Raw genomic sequence first — 16,054 nt, forward strand, 5'->3', positions numbered from 1 at the left:
ACTGGTCTCGTCTTCCCTTTCTTACAACCGCCTAGTCCATCCCCAGATTCTGAGCAGTGAAGGCTCCTCTCAACGGATACAACCCCGCTCCTATCTTACCGGGAACTTCACCTTCTGTGCTCCTCGCCGCGCCGCGTTCCTGCCTAACCGGAAAGGGAAGAATGGAGCGGAAGCAGGAACTGAGCCTGAGCGACAATACTACGAACCAATAGGCAGTAGGCAACGACTGCCAGGCGTGTCGGGATGCTTGTGGAAGCACCAACCAGCGGCCCAAGGGGCGGGACGGAGGGGTGTGGGCCGGAGGACAGCGTTGATCCGCGGAGCAGACGCGGGTTGTCAGAACGGTCGCCGCCGGACTGGGGCGAGGCTGCGTTGCTGAGTCTTGGCCGCCCGGGGCCCGCATAAGGATGAGAGTGCAAAGGACGCAGGGCTGCTGGAGGCGCAGGTAACGAAGCTGGGGTGCAAAGGGGCCGTGGCGGGGTTTCTTCCGGGACCCGGGACCCTTGGTGCTGAATGGAAGGGACCGAGGCGACGCCGAGTCGCGGCTCCTAGCGGCGGGGCCGCTGCTCGAGCTGCAGCTGCCAGAGGAGGATGTGTGGAGCCCAGGCGGCGCGGGGGAGCTGAGAGCCTTCGGGCCCCAAGACCCCCGGGGCCAGGGATGAGTTAGCGAGGGCAGCCGCGGGGGCCAGTACCGACTGCTACAGGCCGAGACGACGGCCGTTGCACGCCCGCCCCTTCTGTGCAGGAGCCGCTAGCTTCTTCCGTGCCCCTCCGCCCGGCTGCGTTCCTGGCCCCGGAGACCATGAGGTTCCGTATCTACAAGCGGAAGGTGCTGATCCTGACCCTCGTGGTGGCCGCCTGCGGCTTCGTCCTGTGGAGCAGCAATGGGCGACAAAGGAAGAACGAGGCCCTCACTCCGCCGCTGCTGCAGGACGCCGAGCCCGCGCGGGGTATGGGAGGTCGGGGTGGGGAGCACCCTGCCGTGTCTGTGGGCATCCGCAGGGTCTCCAACGATTCGGCGGCTCCGCTGGTCCCAGCGGCTCAGCAGCCAGAGGCGGACAACCTGACGCTGCGGTACCGGTCTCTAGTGTACCAGCTGAACTTTGACCAGACGCTGAGGAATGTAGGTAAGTCCGGCTCCTGGGCGCCCCAGGAGCTGGTGCTGGTGGTCCAGGTGCATAACCGGCCCGAATACCTCAGACTGCTGCTGGACTCACTTCGCAAAGCCCAGGGCATTGACAAGGTCCTCGTCATCTTTAGCCACGACTTCTGGTCGACAGAGATCAATCACATAATCGCCGGAGTGGATTTCTGTCCGGTTCTGCAGGTGTTCTTTCCTTTCAGCATTCAGTTGTACCCCAACGAGTTTCCGGGCAGTGACCCCAGAGATTGCCCCAGAGACCTCGAGAAGAATGCAGCCTTGAAGATGGGATGTATTAACGCCGAGTATCCCGACTCCTTCGGCCATTATAGAGAGGCCAAGTTCTCCCAAACCAAACACCATTGGTGGTGGAAGCTGCATTTTGTATGGGAAAGGGTCAAAGTTCTTCAAGACTACAGTGGCCTTATACTTTTCATAGAGGAGGATCACTACTTAGCCCCTGACTTTTACCATGTTTTCAAAAAGATGTGGAAATTGAAGCAGCAAGAGTGTCCTGAGTGTGATGTTCTCTCCCTGGGGACCTATACTGCCACTCGCAATTTTTATGGCATTGCTGACAAAATAGATGTGAAAACTTGGAAATCCACAGAGCACAATATGGGTCTAGCCTTGACCCGGGATGCATATCAGAAACTGATTGAGTGCACAGACACTTTCTGTACTTATGATGATTATAACTGGGACTGGACTCTTCAGTACTTGACTGTATCTTGTCTTCCAAAATTCTGGAAAGTGCTGGTTCCCCAGGTTCCTAGGATTTTCCATGCTGGAGACTGTGGTATGCACCACAAGAAAACCTGTAGGCCGTCCACCCAGAGTGCCCAAATTGAGTCACTCTTAAATAATAACAAGCAGTACATGTTTCCAGAAACTCTAATTATCGGTGAGAAGTCTACTGTGGCAGCCCTTTCCCCACCTAGGAAAAATGGAGGGTGGGGTGATATTAGGGACCATGAACTCTGTAAAAGTTATAGAAGACTGCAGTGAAAAATTACAATTACAAAAAAAAGAAAGAAAAGGTGACAGTGTTCTGTTTTTGATATTTGTTCAAACAGGATATACAGTTGAATAAAATGGTTTAGGAACTGGTTTCTGCTTTAATACAAAAAATTTCTTGTAAAAGGTGTCCAAATATAGTAATCATTTCTAGTTATATCTGATTAAGATTTAAAACTGACGTTTTCATTTTAGGGTTGCGTTTTAAAGCTCAACCCCTATCTGTTAAAGGTAATCGTTATTGTTAATTGATAAGAGAGAAGAGGGGGAATCTTATTAAATTACATCTATTAATCTTTTTATCTGAAACTTTGTACACTTTTCCACTTTCAAAACTTATTTTAAATACAGCAAAATTTGTTTAAAACTATCGTAGCAGTAAAAAGTATTATACTGAAATTGTTAGAGTATTAATGGAACAAGCCCAGTTTTACTCTTGACAGTTATTTGGAAGGCATTCTTTGCTGGTTTTATAATTCAAAAGTTATGTTTGTTAAACACCCTGTCAGAAGAGTCGTTTTCAGTATTACAGATTCCTGTACTATTGTGTTAAGATTTGCCTGTGCTTTGGAACTTTCTTTAGAACACACTTTCTTTTGGAATGTATTTGATCAATAAGAAAGTTTAAGCATTGTTTTCACTTCAATGTAGAAATACAGTGGGTTTTTTTTTTTAGTGCTGCCAAAATAAAATACTCATTTTGCATAAAAAGATTCCTGATCATTTTGCAAAGTAAATTTTATTAATCATTTACTCCAAAATTCAGTACAGGCATTCTAGGTGTTTTGAAAGTTAACATTAAAAAAAAAACATGCTAATATTTAGTATCTGTACATTGTATAATTGAGTTTGAAATAAAACCCAGCTCATGACAATGCATTCCCTTTGAAAGAAACTGTTTGGCTTTCAAATTAGCCAGGCATAGATAATGAACAATAAGAAGCTGCCTTGTAAGGGAAATACAGACTAAATTGTTTTGGAAAGCTAGAAATGATACAAAGTTCACTCCTGCCCAAGTGAAACACTTTCTAGTGCCAGCTTTAACTGAAATCATACTTTTTAAAGGATAGATAAAGTAAAAATAGGAACCAGGCATAAAGCTTACTCCATATTTAATGTAGAAGTTTCGTATAACCATCTATAATTGCATGTAACCAAAAAGTTACTCATAAAAGGCTCATTTCTGTGAAGAGATACTACAAATAGTCACTTCAACCTAAGAAAATTATGTACTAAATGGAGAGTCTCAAAACTGTTACTATACCAACTTAAAGTTCCTATTGTCGTTGAAAGGAACCCTGGTGGCAGTGGCCACTGACCTAAAAGCAGTTCAAATCCACCAGCTGCTCTGCAGGACAAAGTTGTGGCAGTCTGCTTCCGGTAAGATTTACAGCCTTTGAAACCTCGTGGAGCAATTGTGTTCTATCCTATATTGAGTTGGAATCGACTCAATGGTAGCGGGTTTTGGTTTTTGGATTGTGGTTGAAAAAGTGCATGCAGTTGTCCAAGGTGAAGCAGATGGTTCCCTTGCTTTCTGAGCTACCTCTGCACTACTTTCACATGCTAGTCTGGCTCCAGACTCTATTTAGGGGCTGTAAATGTCAATCAGGATGAATCGCCAGGCTTGTATCAGTTGTTGGTGTTCAGATCGGACCCCCCAGTTCAAAGAACAAAATATATTAGGCAATTTTCAGGACCAAGCCAAGACCAGAGGTCTGAATTGCTAGCTGTTTCCAAAGCAAATAGATCAGCCCAAGGCCTCAATTAGAACAAATATTTTCCTTCCTGCATCTTCTTTCATTAACTCCTATAAATTTTTGTTAAATAAAAACCTGTTGGAATTTTCTCCTGGTCTTACATAGAAATACTGTTCCATGAAACTAATTACTAATTCCTTAGATATGTGATTGGCAGCTCTCTTTTAGGTGTCATTAAAGAAAATGATTAGAAAACATTGGCTCTTTTTTTTCATGTAATAATGAAGAAAATTTTCCTATGGAAGCAAAATGTCAGATTTTTTGTCTTGTTCTAAACTTTTTAAACGTATTCTGTTAAACCAAAAGATGTTTTAATACTGTAATAGTAACTTCCAAAAAATTCTTTTAGAAGTTAAATTTTCAAAATCATTACTAAACAACCTTAATATAGTTTGTGTGACATACAAGAGAAGAGTCAAATAGAGAGCTCAAGTAAACATACAAATTTCATTAAGTGTATTTGTATTGTAATTGTTTAGATTGTTAATACTGGTTAGTAAAGTTCTTTTCTAATAAAACCCAGTGCCGTCCAGTCGATTTCAACTCACAGCGACCCTATAGGACAGAGTAGAACTGCTTTCCTACGAAGCTCTATTTGAAGCATAAATACATCCTGTTATGTGACACAACCAATAGTTTTGAGATTCTAACACACACACACTCATTTCTAGTTAATTGTATTCTCGAGAATCCTTTTTTGTAATAGAATTATAACTTAGTGAATGTTTGTTTTGAAACTTATTAAAGTAATGGTAAACAGAAGCAAAAAAACCACACAGAATAGGTAACGGTTTATATTAAAACTAAAGTTTAACTCTCCGTTAGAAAAACACATCTATCAGAGGAATCACAAAACTTACCTCCATAATTAAGGAAAATTTATTTAAATTCTCTACAGGCAACAAACAAAACCCAAAAAAACTCCAGTTTCCCAATTAGAATCAAAATTGCAAATTTTACTTTTATACATTCCTGAATAACTTAGTTTTAAGACAATATTTAACAGAATATTTTAGGTCCTAATTTTTTTATTGTTTAAATTCCAAAATTATACAGAATTAGTCTAAGTCATATAGCAAAGAATTCTGAAAACTGAATGCACAATGAGTCACATGATCTTTAATAATTCGTACACTACCATCTTGCATATTGGTTTCTTTTATGCTTTCAGAAGCAGATACGTTGTGAACCGTAGTTTTGTTCTGTAGTGAAGATAGGTGAACTCCATCTAATTCTTTCTCTCCAGTTAATACTGGTTCTTTTAAATTCTCTTTTTCCTCATTTGAGTAAACAGCACATTTTTCTTTTATAAATTCAGGGTCCGTTTTTGACTCAGGTTGCTGAGATTTTCCAGATAGCACTTGAAAAACATCAGGAGACTCTTGTTGCAAGTATGCAACTGAACCACAGCTGTCTGTTGCTATCGCATTATCCGCTATAGATGAATCAGGTCTGGCATTTCCCAGTGTTTGTTCTTGTTCAGTTGTGGTGGTGATAAGATGTTCTGTATTTTCTTTTTCAGTCAGATGACTTCCTTCATTGACTTCTTCCTTTACATGAAGCTGATGAGAGTTATTACATTCTTGCAACTGTGTCAAGAGAAACAATAAATTAATATTTCTTTGCAACAAATAGAAAATTAGGTTGTAGTATCCTCTGAAAATGAGATTTAAAAAATTATAAGGGAATAACCCTTGCAGAACTGCAGATATGCTTCCAGTCTTCCCCCTGAAAGCTGTCCTCCAAATGCTGCCAGTCATCTTTTAATAATGCAAACCTGGCATGAATTCTCTGCTTAAATTCTTTCAATGACTCCTCATCTGAGCCCTGGTGGCTCAGTAGTTAAGTACTTGGCTGTTAACTCAAAAGGTCGGCAGTTCAAATCCACCAGCTGCTTCTTGGAAACTCTATGAGGCAGTTCTGCTTTCTCCTTTAGGGTCACTATGAGTCGGAATTGACTCAACAGCATGGGTTTTTCATCTCCTTCAGGATAAAATAAAACAAGATTTTCAATATGGGCTACAAAGCAGGGTTTCAAACAGGTTCATCCTGGTTCCAACCCCAGTTGAGAATCTGCATTTCTGACAAGTTCCCAGGAAGTTATACATATGAATCACCTGGGGATCTTGTTAAAACATAAATTCTGATTCAGTGTATCTGAGGCAGAAATGCAATTCTTGCATTCGAACCTGAATGAACCAGTTTGAAGTCCTGCTACAAAGCTCTCTGACCTAACAGTCATCAATCTTATACGGGCATTTTTGAATTTCTGTGATTACTCAGGGCCACCCCTCCCCCCGCCCATTCTTATGACTTTTTCATCAGTCCAACCGTGCTAGTTACTAAATTATTCTTATTGTGCCCAATATTGAAGAATAGGAAAATGACCAAATTTAAGGTTCAACTAGAAAGAACGAACAAACTGTATGGCATAGTTCCCATGGTTTGAAAATCAAAAAAGACTTGTACATATCTCTGGACTAGTACTCAGACTTCCTGAGTGTTGGTTTCTCTTTGTTCCTCACTGCAGGGTTATTTTGGGATTAAATGAGATAACAAGTAAAAAATGTTTAGCACATAGTAGATAAACACACAAAAGGCCTCCTCTCATCACTCTTCCTAGGCCACTATGTTCATTTTGTTTAAAGTTATGACATTAAGAAATCAGAAATTAAGTTGTTAGGCTTTAACCATGTCCTAAATCAGTCCACTATAAAACCCACCAAAATCCTTACCTTTGCATGAATTTGAATATTACTATCTGTAATCTGAAGAACTTCAATTAATGGTGGGGTTAGGGGTATTGTCTGTTTGAATGGAGAGCTCAGGACCTCATCAAGAAACTCGTTAACACTTTCTTCATTGACAAACAACCTTTCCTGAAATAAAAAAGGAAGATAGTCTGCTTTATAGGCTATTCTTGACCAGCAGCTCACAAAAAGACTTAAGTCTCACACACTACAGGGTTACGCATGTAAAGATGTTTAACATTATTCCCATGCGGTCTTGGCAAAAGAAAATTGAATATTGTACACACACACACACACACACACACACACACACACGAAAAACCTAAAAGAAAATAGTCCTGTTTTTTTTTCTGGTTCTCTATAAAATCTGAGTTATGTTTTCTCTCCTACATAGTATTACTTACAAATGATATTTTTATTTCCTTTTTCTTTTTTCTACTAATATTTCATAGCAATCACATAACTACTAGGATTATAACTACAGTCCCAGCTATAAAACGTAATTCTCTTTCAGAATACTTCCCAATGAGTCAGCTAAGAAATATTCAAATTTTGTGTGATCAATTTGCCTTTTAGTTCTTAGCTAGGTAAGAGTCAAGTATATCTTATTTAAAAGAAGTATATTTTATTTTTAAGCATTGAGACACTCCAGTGTAACGCTGGTATACAACTATTTTTAAGAATGAGGTAGCTATCAAGAGATTTCCAAACTACTACTAGGAAATATAAAAATAACTCTTTGCCCAGAATCCTAAACACAAAACAATGTGTTTCATATTTATGTCAAATGAATAAAGATTAGGGTATGGAAGGAATAACCCTATTTAAAAATACTTAATTCATAAAATCAGTTCATTGTCCTGAATAGTAAAAGTATTTTCCTCTGTATTTTCATAATAAACAACTTTTATAATTACAAAAGAAACACAGCTCATTATTTGGTCCAAATAGAAAAAAATTAGACAAGTTTCAAATTTCCTTCTATGAGAATCTAATAAGCCAGGAGCCAGTGCTAGCGTCTGCTAATTCATTCAGCTGCTAGTAAAAACACTTTAAGCCTGTGACAAGACATCCCAAGACAAACAGTTTTATCCACCTATCTTCTAAATGGCAAATGTTAAATAGAAAAGTCCCACTGTTAAGTTTCTGAATCACTTGGGTTCTCTGCTGCTTCAGAGAATTTGTGTTTCTTCCAAATGATGTACAGTTTAGGGGGAATAACATTCCTAAATTGTTCCTTATTTGACTTTACAGTATTTTCTTTCTTGAAAGAGCTACTCCTACTGCTTACTAAAGCAGGGAGTCCAGCATCTGCTGAACACTGTATGAAAAAGGCTGGATGCGCACAGTACCCGTGTGGACACACACACAGTCTATGACGCTCGTAAAATTCTCAAAGGGTTTCATGATGCAAAAAAGTTAAAGAATCACTTCACTGGGAAACCAAGGTCAAGAAGGGGAATGTATTGACACTTTGTGGGGTTGGCAACCAATGTCACAAAACATGTTTATTAGTTGTTTAATGAGAAACTAATTTGCTCTGTAAATTTTCATCTAAAGCACACACACAAAAAGATAATAGGTTATATCATAATTACTGGTAATAAAAAATAAAACTTTTCTAACCTGAAAAAATTTTTTAAATCATTTACCTGTAGAATGTTGGGCAAGTCTGGCCTCAGGTTCCTTAATCTATAAAATGAGCCAGCTGGACTAGGAAAATCGCAAGGATCCTTCCCGGTCACTGAGCTCAATGCCTTGAAACTTTGAATCCTAAAATAATTGGTCCCACAATACAATAATGGTATATAACTAAAAAGGACAGTATTATAAAATTAATTTATAAGATTACTTCAGTCAGGCCATATATTATATAAAACTAGAAGTGGAAGGTATGTATATATGGTATGTCACTCATACATATTTGAAATCTATTACAAATAAAGACTAGTTACTACTATTGTTTCTAAGAAAATATAACTAGAGTTCCTTTTTAACAGATTGAATCAACAGGGGGAAATGCAGAATTGGCCCTTTTCATTGGATTTATAATTTTTAAGGTGTACCCACATTACACTCTCTAGGCTCTCTAGGCTGTATTTTTACCCAACTTTATAGATACTTATAGATACTATGCTTTTGGACCCTCAGTTTCTTAATATATATTATGAGAATATATTATGATTCTAGTGAATAACTCAGCAAAAGAGTTGTTTTTCCCAAAGTGAACTGTTTACATCTACAGTAATTTGCTTTGCTATTATTTGAAGATCCAGGCTAACACTGTATTATAGAAACATCCCCATCAAAAGCATTTCTAAGGTTTGTTTTCTAGAAAAGACTTATACATTGGTCTTTTCCTGACTGCTAAAAAACACATCAAATATTTTCATCTTTAGTTAACACAAGGAAAAATATTTATAATGAAAATGATTAAGATTAAAATACAAAGGATTTGCATAAACTTGCCTTCTCATCCTGGTGCCTGGTTTTATTATAAAAGATACTGACAGTGGTCTTGAAGCTGTAGGGCAATTCCCAGTAAATATTTAAAGCTTATATAAATATATTTAATATTTGTTTTAAGGTCTCTATGTGGTACAGTTTGTGCTCAACTACTAACCTAAAGGTTGGTGGTTCAAACCCACCCACCAGCACTATGGAGGAAAAGGCCTGGTGATCTGCTTCTGTTAAGATTCTAAAAACCCATATCAAGTCAATTCCAACTCATAATGAGCTTATAGGACAGAGCAGAACTGCCCCACAGAGTTTCCAAGGAGCAGCTGGTGGATTCGAGCTCTTAACCATTGCACCACCAGGGCCGAGAAAACCCTACAGAGCAGTTCTACTTTGTAACACATGTGGTCCCTATGAGTTGGAATCAACTCCACAACAACCAATAACAACAGTATTTATGTGTAAAGTAACAATTCTGACCTCTACAGCCACAAAACAGTCTCTACATTATAATCATTTTCATATATATGAAATAATAATGATATATTTTATATCTATTCTCTTGTGAATTTTCTTCTAATTTAATACTTAGAGCCTGATACAACACAATGAAAAATGGAAGAATTGGACAGTAGGGTTCCATCAGCTTTAGCAAACATGATGATTAATGAAGTAATTATATTTCTATTCCAGACTTTAAAGATATTAAAAAAAAAAAAAGTTGCCTTAATCTGTTAGCATACTGAGAAATCAGATTAAAATATATTCTTCAGAATTCTCTTAACTACTTGCCCATAAGGTTTTCTTCCCACAAACACTTATTTTCATAACTGTTAAAACAATTACAGGAAAATGACTGTCCTTTCCTAAATTTCCCCTTTCTGATGAAATAAACAGATAATTCAATTTTACCATATTCTCACAAAATATCTTACCTAGTGCTGGCTATTTTACCTTTTTGGGGGAGTTTCAAATTAACCAATTCTCAAAGAAGAGGCCCAACTCATAAAATGTACATGTAACTTATTAGCAAACTCCTATAAAAACAAGGAGCCCCCGTGGTACGGTTAAGTGTTGGGCTGCTAACCTAAAGGATGATTGTTTGAACCCACCAGCTGATCTGGGAGAAAGATGTGGCAGTCTTGCTTCCACAAATATCCCAAAACCAGTTGCCATGGATTCAGACTCATAGCTACCCTATAGGACAGAGTAGAGCTACCCCATGGGGTTCTAAGACTGTAATCTTTACAGAAGCAGACTGCCACATCTTTCTTCCCCAGGATGGCGAGTGGGTACAAACCACCAACCTTTAGGTTAGCAGCCCAGCGCTTAACCACTGTGGAGGCCAGGGCTCCTCTGTAAAAATCATAGCCTTGGAAACCCTATCTATGGGGCAGTTCCACTCTGTTGTATAGGGTCGCTATGATTCGGAATCTACTAGCCAGCAATGGTTTTTTTTTTTTTTTTAATTAACTTTTATTGAGCTCCAAGTGAACGTTTACAAATCAAGTCAGTCTGTCACATATAAGTTTATATATATCTTACTCCTTACTCCCACTTGCTCTCCCTCTAATGAGGCGGCAGCCCTTCCAGTCTCTCCTTTCGTGACAATTTTGCCAGCTTCCAACTCTCTCTATCCTCCCATCCCCCCTCCAGACAGGAGATGCCAACACAGTCTCAAGTGTCCACCTGATATAATTAGCTCACTCTTCATCAGCATCTCTCACCTACGCTCTGTCCAGTCCCTTTCATGTCTGATGAGTTGTCTTCGGGGATGGTTCCTGTCCTGTGCCAACAGAAGGTTTGGGGACCATGACTGCCGGGATTCCTCTAGTCTCAGTCAGACCATTAAGTCTGGTCTTTTTATGAGAATTTGGGGTCTGCATCCCACTGATCTCCTGCTCCCTCAGGGGTTCTCTATTGTGCTCCCTGTCAGGGCAGTCATCGGTTGTAGCCGGGCACCAACTAGTTCTTCTGGTCTCAGGATGATGTAGGTCTCTGGTTCATGTGGCCCTTTCTGTCTCTTGGGCTCTTAGTTGTCGTGTGACCTTGGTGTTCTTCATTCTCCTTCAGCAATGGGTTTTTATAAAAACAACAGGAAGATGTAAAAAGTTCTGGCAGGTTAAACCCAGGGTCAAGTACTTAATTTTTAATATATAATCTGTGCAACTAGTGCTATTTCTGAGAACTTGACCCTGGATATGTTAAAAGAACAAGTTACATGTAAAGTTGATACATAACTCAAAATCATGAACTGCTAATTATTGAGTTTAAAGAGTTTTTTACAACTTCAAATTTTAAGTAGTTCATTCAATATTTGGGTGAAGTACTGAATCTGAAACTCAGGAACGCCAATAACCTAAAAAGTATAGCAGCAACTACACCACACATGCTAAATTATTCATCAGAATTATAACCTAAGAAAACAGGTATGCTCAATTTAGCTCTGAAGTATTTGCCAGCTGATGTAGCCGCTGTTCAGTTCAACAAACATTTATCTTTACACTTTGTTAAGTGCCAGACATTGTGCTAGATACTACTAGTAAACCCAAAACCAAACTAGTTGCCAACAAGTTAATTCCGACTCATAGCGACCCTATAGGGACACAAACATGATTCCAACAGACATAAAAAGAGGTAACTTCAATGAGATATACAGTACCCAGCAGAGGGCAACCCCACCATCGGCGACTAAAATTAAGCAGCACCATAAGGCGGGAAGGGCAAGGGATTTGGAATCACATCTGGGTTTGACTTCCTTTTCCTACATCTGTGTGGCACTGGCTGAGTTATTTTTTTTCTCTCCGGAAGTAAATTATTCTTATTAATTTTCCAAGTTCGGAAAAGGGGCTCTGGTGGTACAATGGGTAAACCCTCCTGCTAACCAAAAGTTCGGTGGTGTGGTTCGAACCCGCCCAGCGGCGCCGAGGAGGGAAAGATCTGGCGATCTGCTATAGTAAAGATTAAAAAAAAAAAAAAAAAAAATTTTTTTTTTTTTTTAAATCCTATCAGGCAGTTTTAGTCAGTCACATTGGGATGATATGAGTCAGAATCCATTCGACAGCACCTAACAACAAACTCAGAAAAAGTGATTTACAAACTTCAAATATGGTCCTTAGGGAATGGTTCTTAAACTTGTGGATCACAAACCCCTTCGAGGTTATGACAAGTTACAGCTTCTCTCAAGAAAAAAAGCACGCTAAACTTTCTGCAAACAATTTCAGAGGTCCACGGATCGCTGGGAATTCAAGAAAACAACTCCTACATTAGGACAACTTTGAAGATTTGAAACCCATTCACTGTAGTGGATGGATTCGGTTTCGTTTCTTCAAAATACTGTGAGAACGTTTAACACAACTGACATCTTTCATCAATTTCAATTCATTACCAATTCCAAGTCATTGATAGGAAGTGCTTTGGGGGAGGGGGGATAAATAGTGAGGCTGCCAGTAATAGAAAATTTTAAAACGGAATGGAGCCTTTCAAACATAAGGCTCTAGGAAGAATTGTTACCTCCAAAGAATCGTTGTTTAAACCGTAATACCACTGCCTCCAATGTCCATGGCTCTCTGGAGATTTGGCCAGTTCTATCACTGCATTGTTTGAAGAAATGCTAATCACGGGTTCTTTGGTACTCAATTTATTCTCTGGAGCAAACTGCAAAAAGAAGGAATAATAAACAAAGTCTTGCGTGGAGAAGCACAATTTGTACCGAAGGGGGTTCAAATCCCCTCGAAGACTTTGCGGCAGGATCCGTGGAACTTGAATTAGTAGAATCAGGGATTCTTCATCCTGATTACACTGCAAAGGAGGACACAAAGGTTCCCCGCTCTGGGTCCCGGGACCACCCATGGCTCCGTTAGAGGGCTCTCGGTCAGCGCCTTCGCAGCGCCCGCGCGTCTGCACACTGAAATCTCTGCCTTCACCCCCTCTTTCTGTTGAAGACCCCGCGTCAAGGTTTCCGGTTGAAACACAAGGAAAGCCTCCGCCACCGTCGCCAGAGACGCTCCCTGCTCCTGTACGCGAGTCCTCCCGATTGCCCAGCGGCGACCCCGCGTCCGCGTGCCCGCCGGAGTCCTGTTCTTTCTGTTCGGGGATAATCTCCTCTCCAGCGCCGGCAGGCGAGTACGCCACCTCGGGGGCGCTCGGGGTGGCGATCCCGGCGTCTGCAGCACCGGCACCGCTGGTACTAGAGTCTCGGTCCTCGGCGTTACCCCCACCCTGGCCTGCCTCCCCTTGGCGAGCGGAAGCGCACGACCCGCCGTCAGTTCCGGGCGGGTCCACCGCCCCTTCCGGCGCTGCCGGGAGCCCCCGGCGCGTGGCAGGTAGAGCCACAGGGAGCGTGATGACTAGCTGCCGCCGGGCCTTGTTGAACTGCGCCTTGCCGCGGCTGTCGTCCACCGGATACGGGAGCGAGAGCCGCAGCTGATAGTCAGGCTTCTTCGAGTCAAGGCACAGCAGCTTTCCCGTCACCTCCAGGGCTGCCTGCTCGGCCGAACGCAGCAACGGCAGCTCGATGGTGACCACCAGCTCGCGGGGCACCGGGCTCGGAGCCGAGTCCCGGCAGCAGCGGTAATCCTGCAGGTCCACGTGGTGGCGCTGCACCACGCTGTAGCGAGGCTCGGTGGGGGCGGGGGGCGGGGCCGGCCCAGAAGGGGCGGGAGCCTGGGGCTGGGGCACGGCCGAGTTCCCGGAGGCCCCCGGGTACCGGTAGGGGTAAGGGAAATCGGAAAGAGGGCCTTCCGGCTCCTCCTCGGGGCGGGCCGGGGCACCCCCAGGCAGTGGCGTGCGGAGCACGGCGGCCTCCGGAGTCCCCTTGTACTTGATCTTCAGGGTCTTGGCATTCCTGCGGTCCAGCTTCACGCCGAACTGCTTCTCGACGGCCTCCAGGGCCGTGGCGTCCAGCATGTGGCGGAAGCGCTCGTGGCGCCTGGCGAGCGCTAGCGCGTCTGGATGGAAGACCACGTCGTAGACCGTGTAGCGAGTGCCCCGGCGCCCCGCGTACTCGCGGCCTGGAGCCAGGCTGTGGGGCAGGAACCAGTGGTGGCCCGGCGCCGCGCCCCCGGAGCCGGGCCGGCTGCTCGGCGCGCCCACCAGCACGTTGCTGCACACGTTCACAAAGCAGCGCTTCGCTCCGTCCAAGCTGGTGCGCAGTACGTGGCCCGGCTCCGGGTGCACGAACCGAACCTCCACTCCGCGCTCACGCTCCAGCTCAGTGATCTCCGCCTCGTAGCGCTTTCGGTTCTCGGGGTCTGTGAGCTCCCCGGCGTACTCGGATAACAGCCGCCGGAACTCTGGGTCCTGGAAGGCGGTGGTGAGACGCTGTACCTCATCTCCGCTTAGGTCCAAGTCCTCCAGCGGCGACGAGTTGGTCGCCTTCGCCATGCTGCCCCGTAGAGCCTTGCCCTCGGGCCAAGGGGGATCAATCCGAGGCAGGGTGAGTGGAAGGCACCGTGGAGTCCCGGTCCGCGACGAGTGAAGCAGCCGTGGTCGGTAACGGCCAGAGAATTGAGCCGTGGGCAGCGCGTGGCCGTTGCCATAGCGACAGCACTGACACCAGGCAGGAGGGAAGGAATCCGAGTGGTATGATTGAAATGCAAAAACCGGCTTCTTAGTTTTTTCAATCAAGTACAGTAATAATTATGGGTTACTGGGTTTCTCGTTTTTTTTTTTAGGTTCCTGTACCACGGCGAGATCAGCCTTGCTTCAGCTGATTAAACACTGAATCAGGGAGCACACCCTGTTTTTCCCAAGAGCATAAGCTCAGCATACCCTTTCAGTGCTCATTGCTGGCCCATCTTTCACATCTCTGCTTCCTATCCATGATGGGTAAAAAATTATAAATGGAAACCAGATTCTAGGTGTCCCTTCGTTCATCTACTCATTCATCTAACAAATAATTGCTTCTATAATTAACTTTTTACCCACCTTTGATTTCTGGATGATGCTAACCCACCTGTTTCTAGTTCCTGTGTTATTCCGTGACCTATTTCCTGGTACTGACAGCTTACCTGCTCTTAGTAAATTGCCTTGCTTCATTTCAGTTCAAATTATCTGGCCCCTAAGTGTACCCTGTCTTCTAGTCATTAACAGATTTCCTGAAAAGATCTCAAAATACCGCAGCTTTAATTATGGAAGCAATTATTTGTTAAACTAATGAGTGAATAGGAACACCTGGTATCCACTTGCCATCATTCATATAAAGCTCTACGGCTCTCGTAACTGGATAACTGGACGAACAAACCTTATGTCTATTTCACTACGACTTTCAAGGCCCAAAATGTAAATTTTTTCAAGCAATCTAGTGGCTTTAAACCTGTGCCTTGATTTTATCTTTAAACTTCCAATTTTTCCAGGCTATTCTTGGAGAAATCAAAGCTATAAAACCCTGCTTTTCTAACATCAGGTTCCTTCTCACATGCTTCCCGAATTTTCCATCTTCAAAACACATCTCAAATTGCCAGGTCTTCCTTACTGCTAATTCACTTAACACTGCATTCAGGTTAAGTTTCCAGGAATTTCCTCTTCATTATGCCATTTTTATTTTTTATTAGTATCTCCTCCCAAAAAAACTAATTCTATTTGAAATAAGTATCTTCCATTCAGGCTTTTTGTAATTTCTAATGTTACTACTACATTGGAAACATCCTTTGTACCTCTGCCTAACAGCCTCTCTCATTCAGATTCATTTCTGGGCTATCTTTCCATCAAGTCCCTAAACTACACGATAAATAAAAGGATAGTGTTGAGTGATATACGTACAAAACAACAAAACATGCTGCTTCAAAATAAACATGTCTTCTAAATGTTAAAACTATAGGGATTGTTTGTTTTTATATTTCCAGTACCAAAAACTTCTGTGTCTGTGTAATGAATATCAAACAAGGTCCTGAAGCAAAATCAGTGGGAGAAATTCTGTGACTGAAATCTAG

General features: G+C 42.4%; 2 protein-coding genes across 4 annotated transcripts; one reads left to right on the forward strand and one right to left on the reverse strand.

Annotated features, from left to right (window-relative positions):
- The first annotated feature begins 331 nt into the window (after positions 1-331).
- Positions 332-2,869, forward strand: MGAT2 (alpha-1,6-mannosyl-glycoprotein 2-beta-N-acetylglucosaminyltransferase). The gene is made up of 2 exons (XM_003408534.4): positions 332-445; positions 746-2,869. Exon 2 carries the CDS (start codon positions 803-805, stop codon positions 2,147-2,149), a length of 1,347 nt encoding a protein of 448 aa, XP_003408582.1. The 5' UTR covers positions 332-445; positions 746-802; the 3' UTR covers positions 2,150-2,869.
- Positions 2,790-14,635, reverse strand: DNAAF2 (dynein axonemal assembly factor 2). Of its 3 annotated transcripts, none has more exons than XM_003408538.4 (3): positions 12,636-14,635; positions 6,651-6,794; positions 2,790-5,504 (listed from the first exon to the last, which is right to left on the reverse strand). In XM_003408538.4, exons 1-3 carry the CDS (start codon positions 14,505-14,507, stop codon positions 4,974-4,976), a joined length of 2,547 nt encoding a protein of 848 aa, XP_003408586.2. In that variant the 5' UTR covers positions 14,508-14,635; the 3' UTR covers positions 2,790-4,973. The 3 variants fall into 3 exon arrangements, with proteins under 3 accessions (XP_003408586.2, XP_064148499.1, XP_064148498.1); XM_064292429.1 differs by lacking the exon at positions 12,636-14,635 and adding an exon at positions 10,854-12,579; XM_064292428.1 differs by lacking the exon at positions 2,790-5,504 and adding an exon at positions 5,511-5,898.
- Between the last annotated feature and the right edge of the window lie 1,419 nt (positions 14,636-16,054).

Source organism: Loxodonta africana, chromosome 10 (genome assembly GCF_030014295.1).
Source record: "Loxodonta africana isolate mLoxAfr1 chromosome 10, mLoxAfr1.hap2, whole genome shotgun sequence".
Taxonomy (NCBI): domain Eukaryota; kingdom Metazoa; phylum Chordata; class Mammalia; order Proboscidea; family Elephantidae; genus Loxodonta; species Loxodonta africana.

Coding starts and splice junctions, on each gene's coding strand:
- MGAT2 (XM_003408534.4), top strand. CDS start 803: ATGAGGTTCCGTATCTACAAGCGGAAGGTGCTGATCCTGACCCTCGTG.
- DNAAF2 (XM_003408538.4), bottom strand. CDS start 14,507: ATGGCGAAGGCGACCAACTCGTCGCCGCTGGAGGACTTGGACCTAAGC. Junction 6,795..12,635: donor TAAACAACGATTCTTTGGAG/GTAACAATTCTT, acceptor TTTTTATTTCAG/GAAAGGTTGTTTGTCAATGA. Junction 5,505..6,650: donor ATATTCAAATTCATGCAAAG/GTAAGGATTTTG, acceptor CTCTTGACACAG/TTGCAAGAATGTAATAACTC.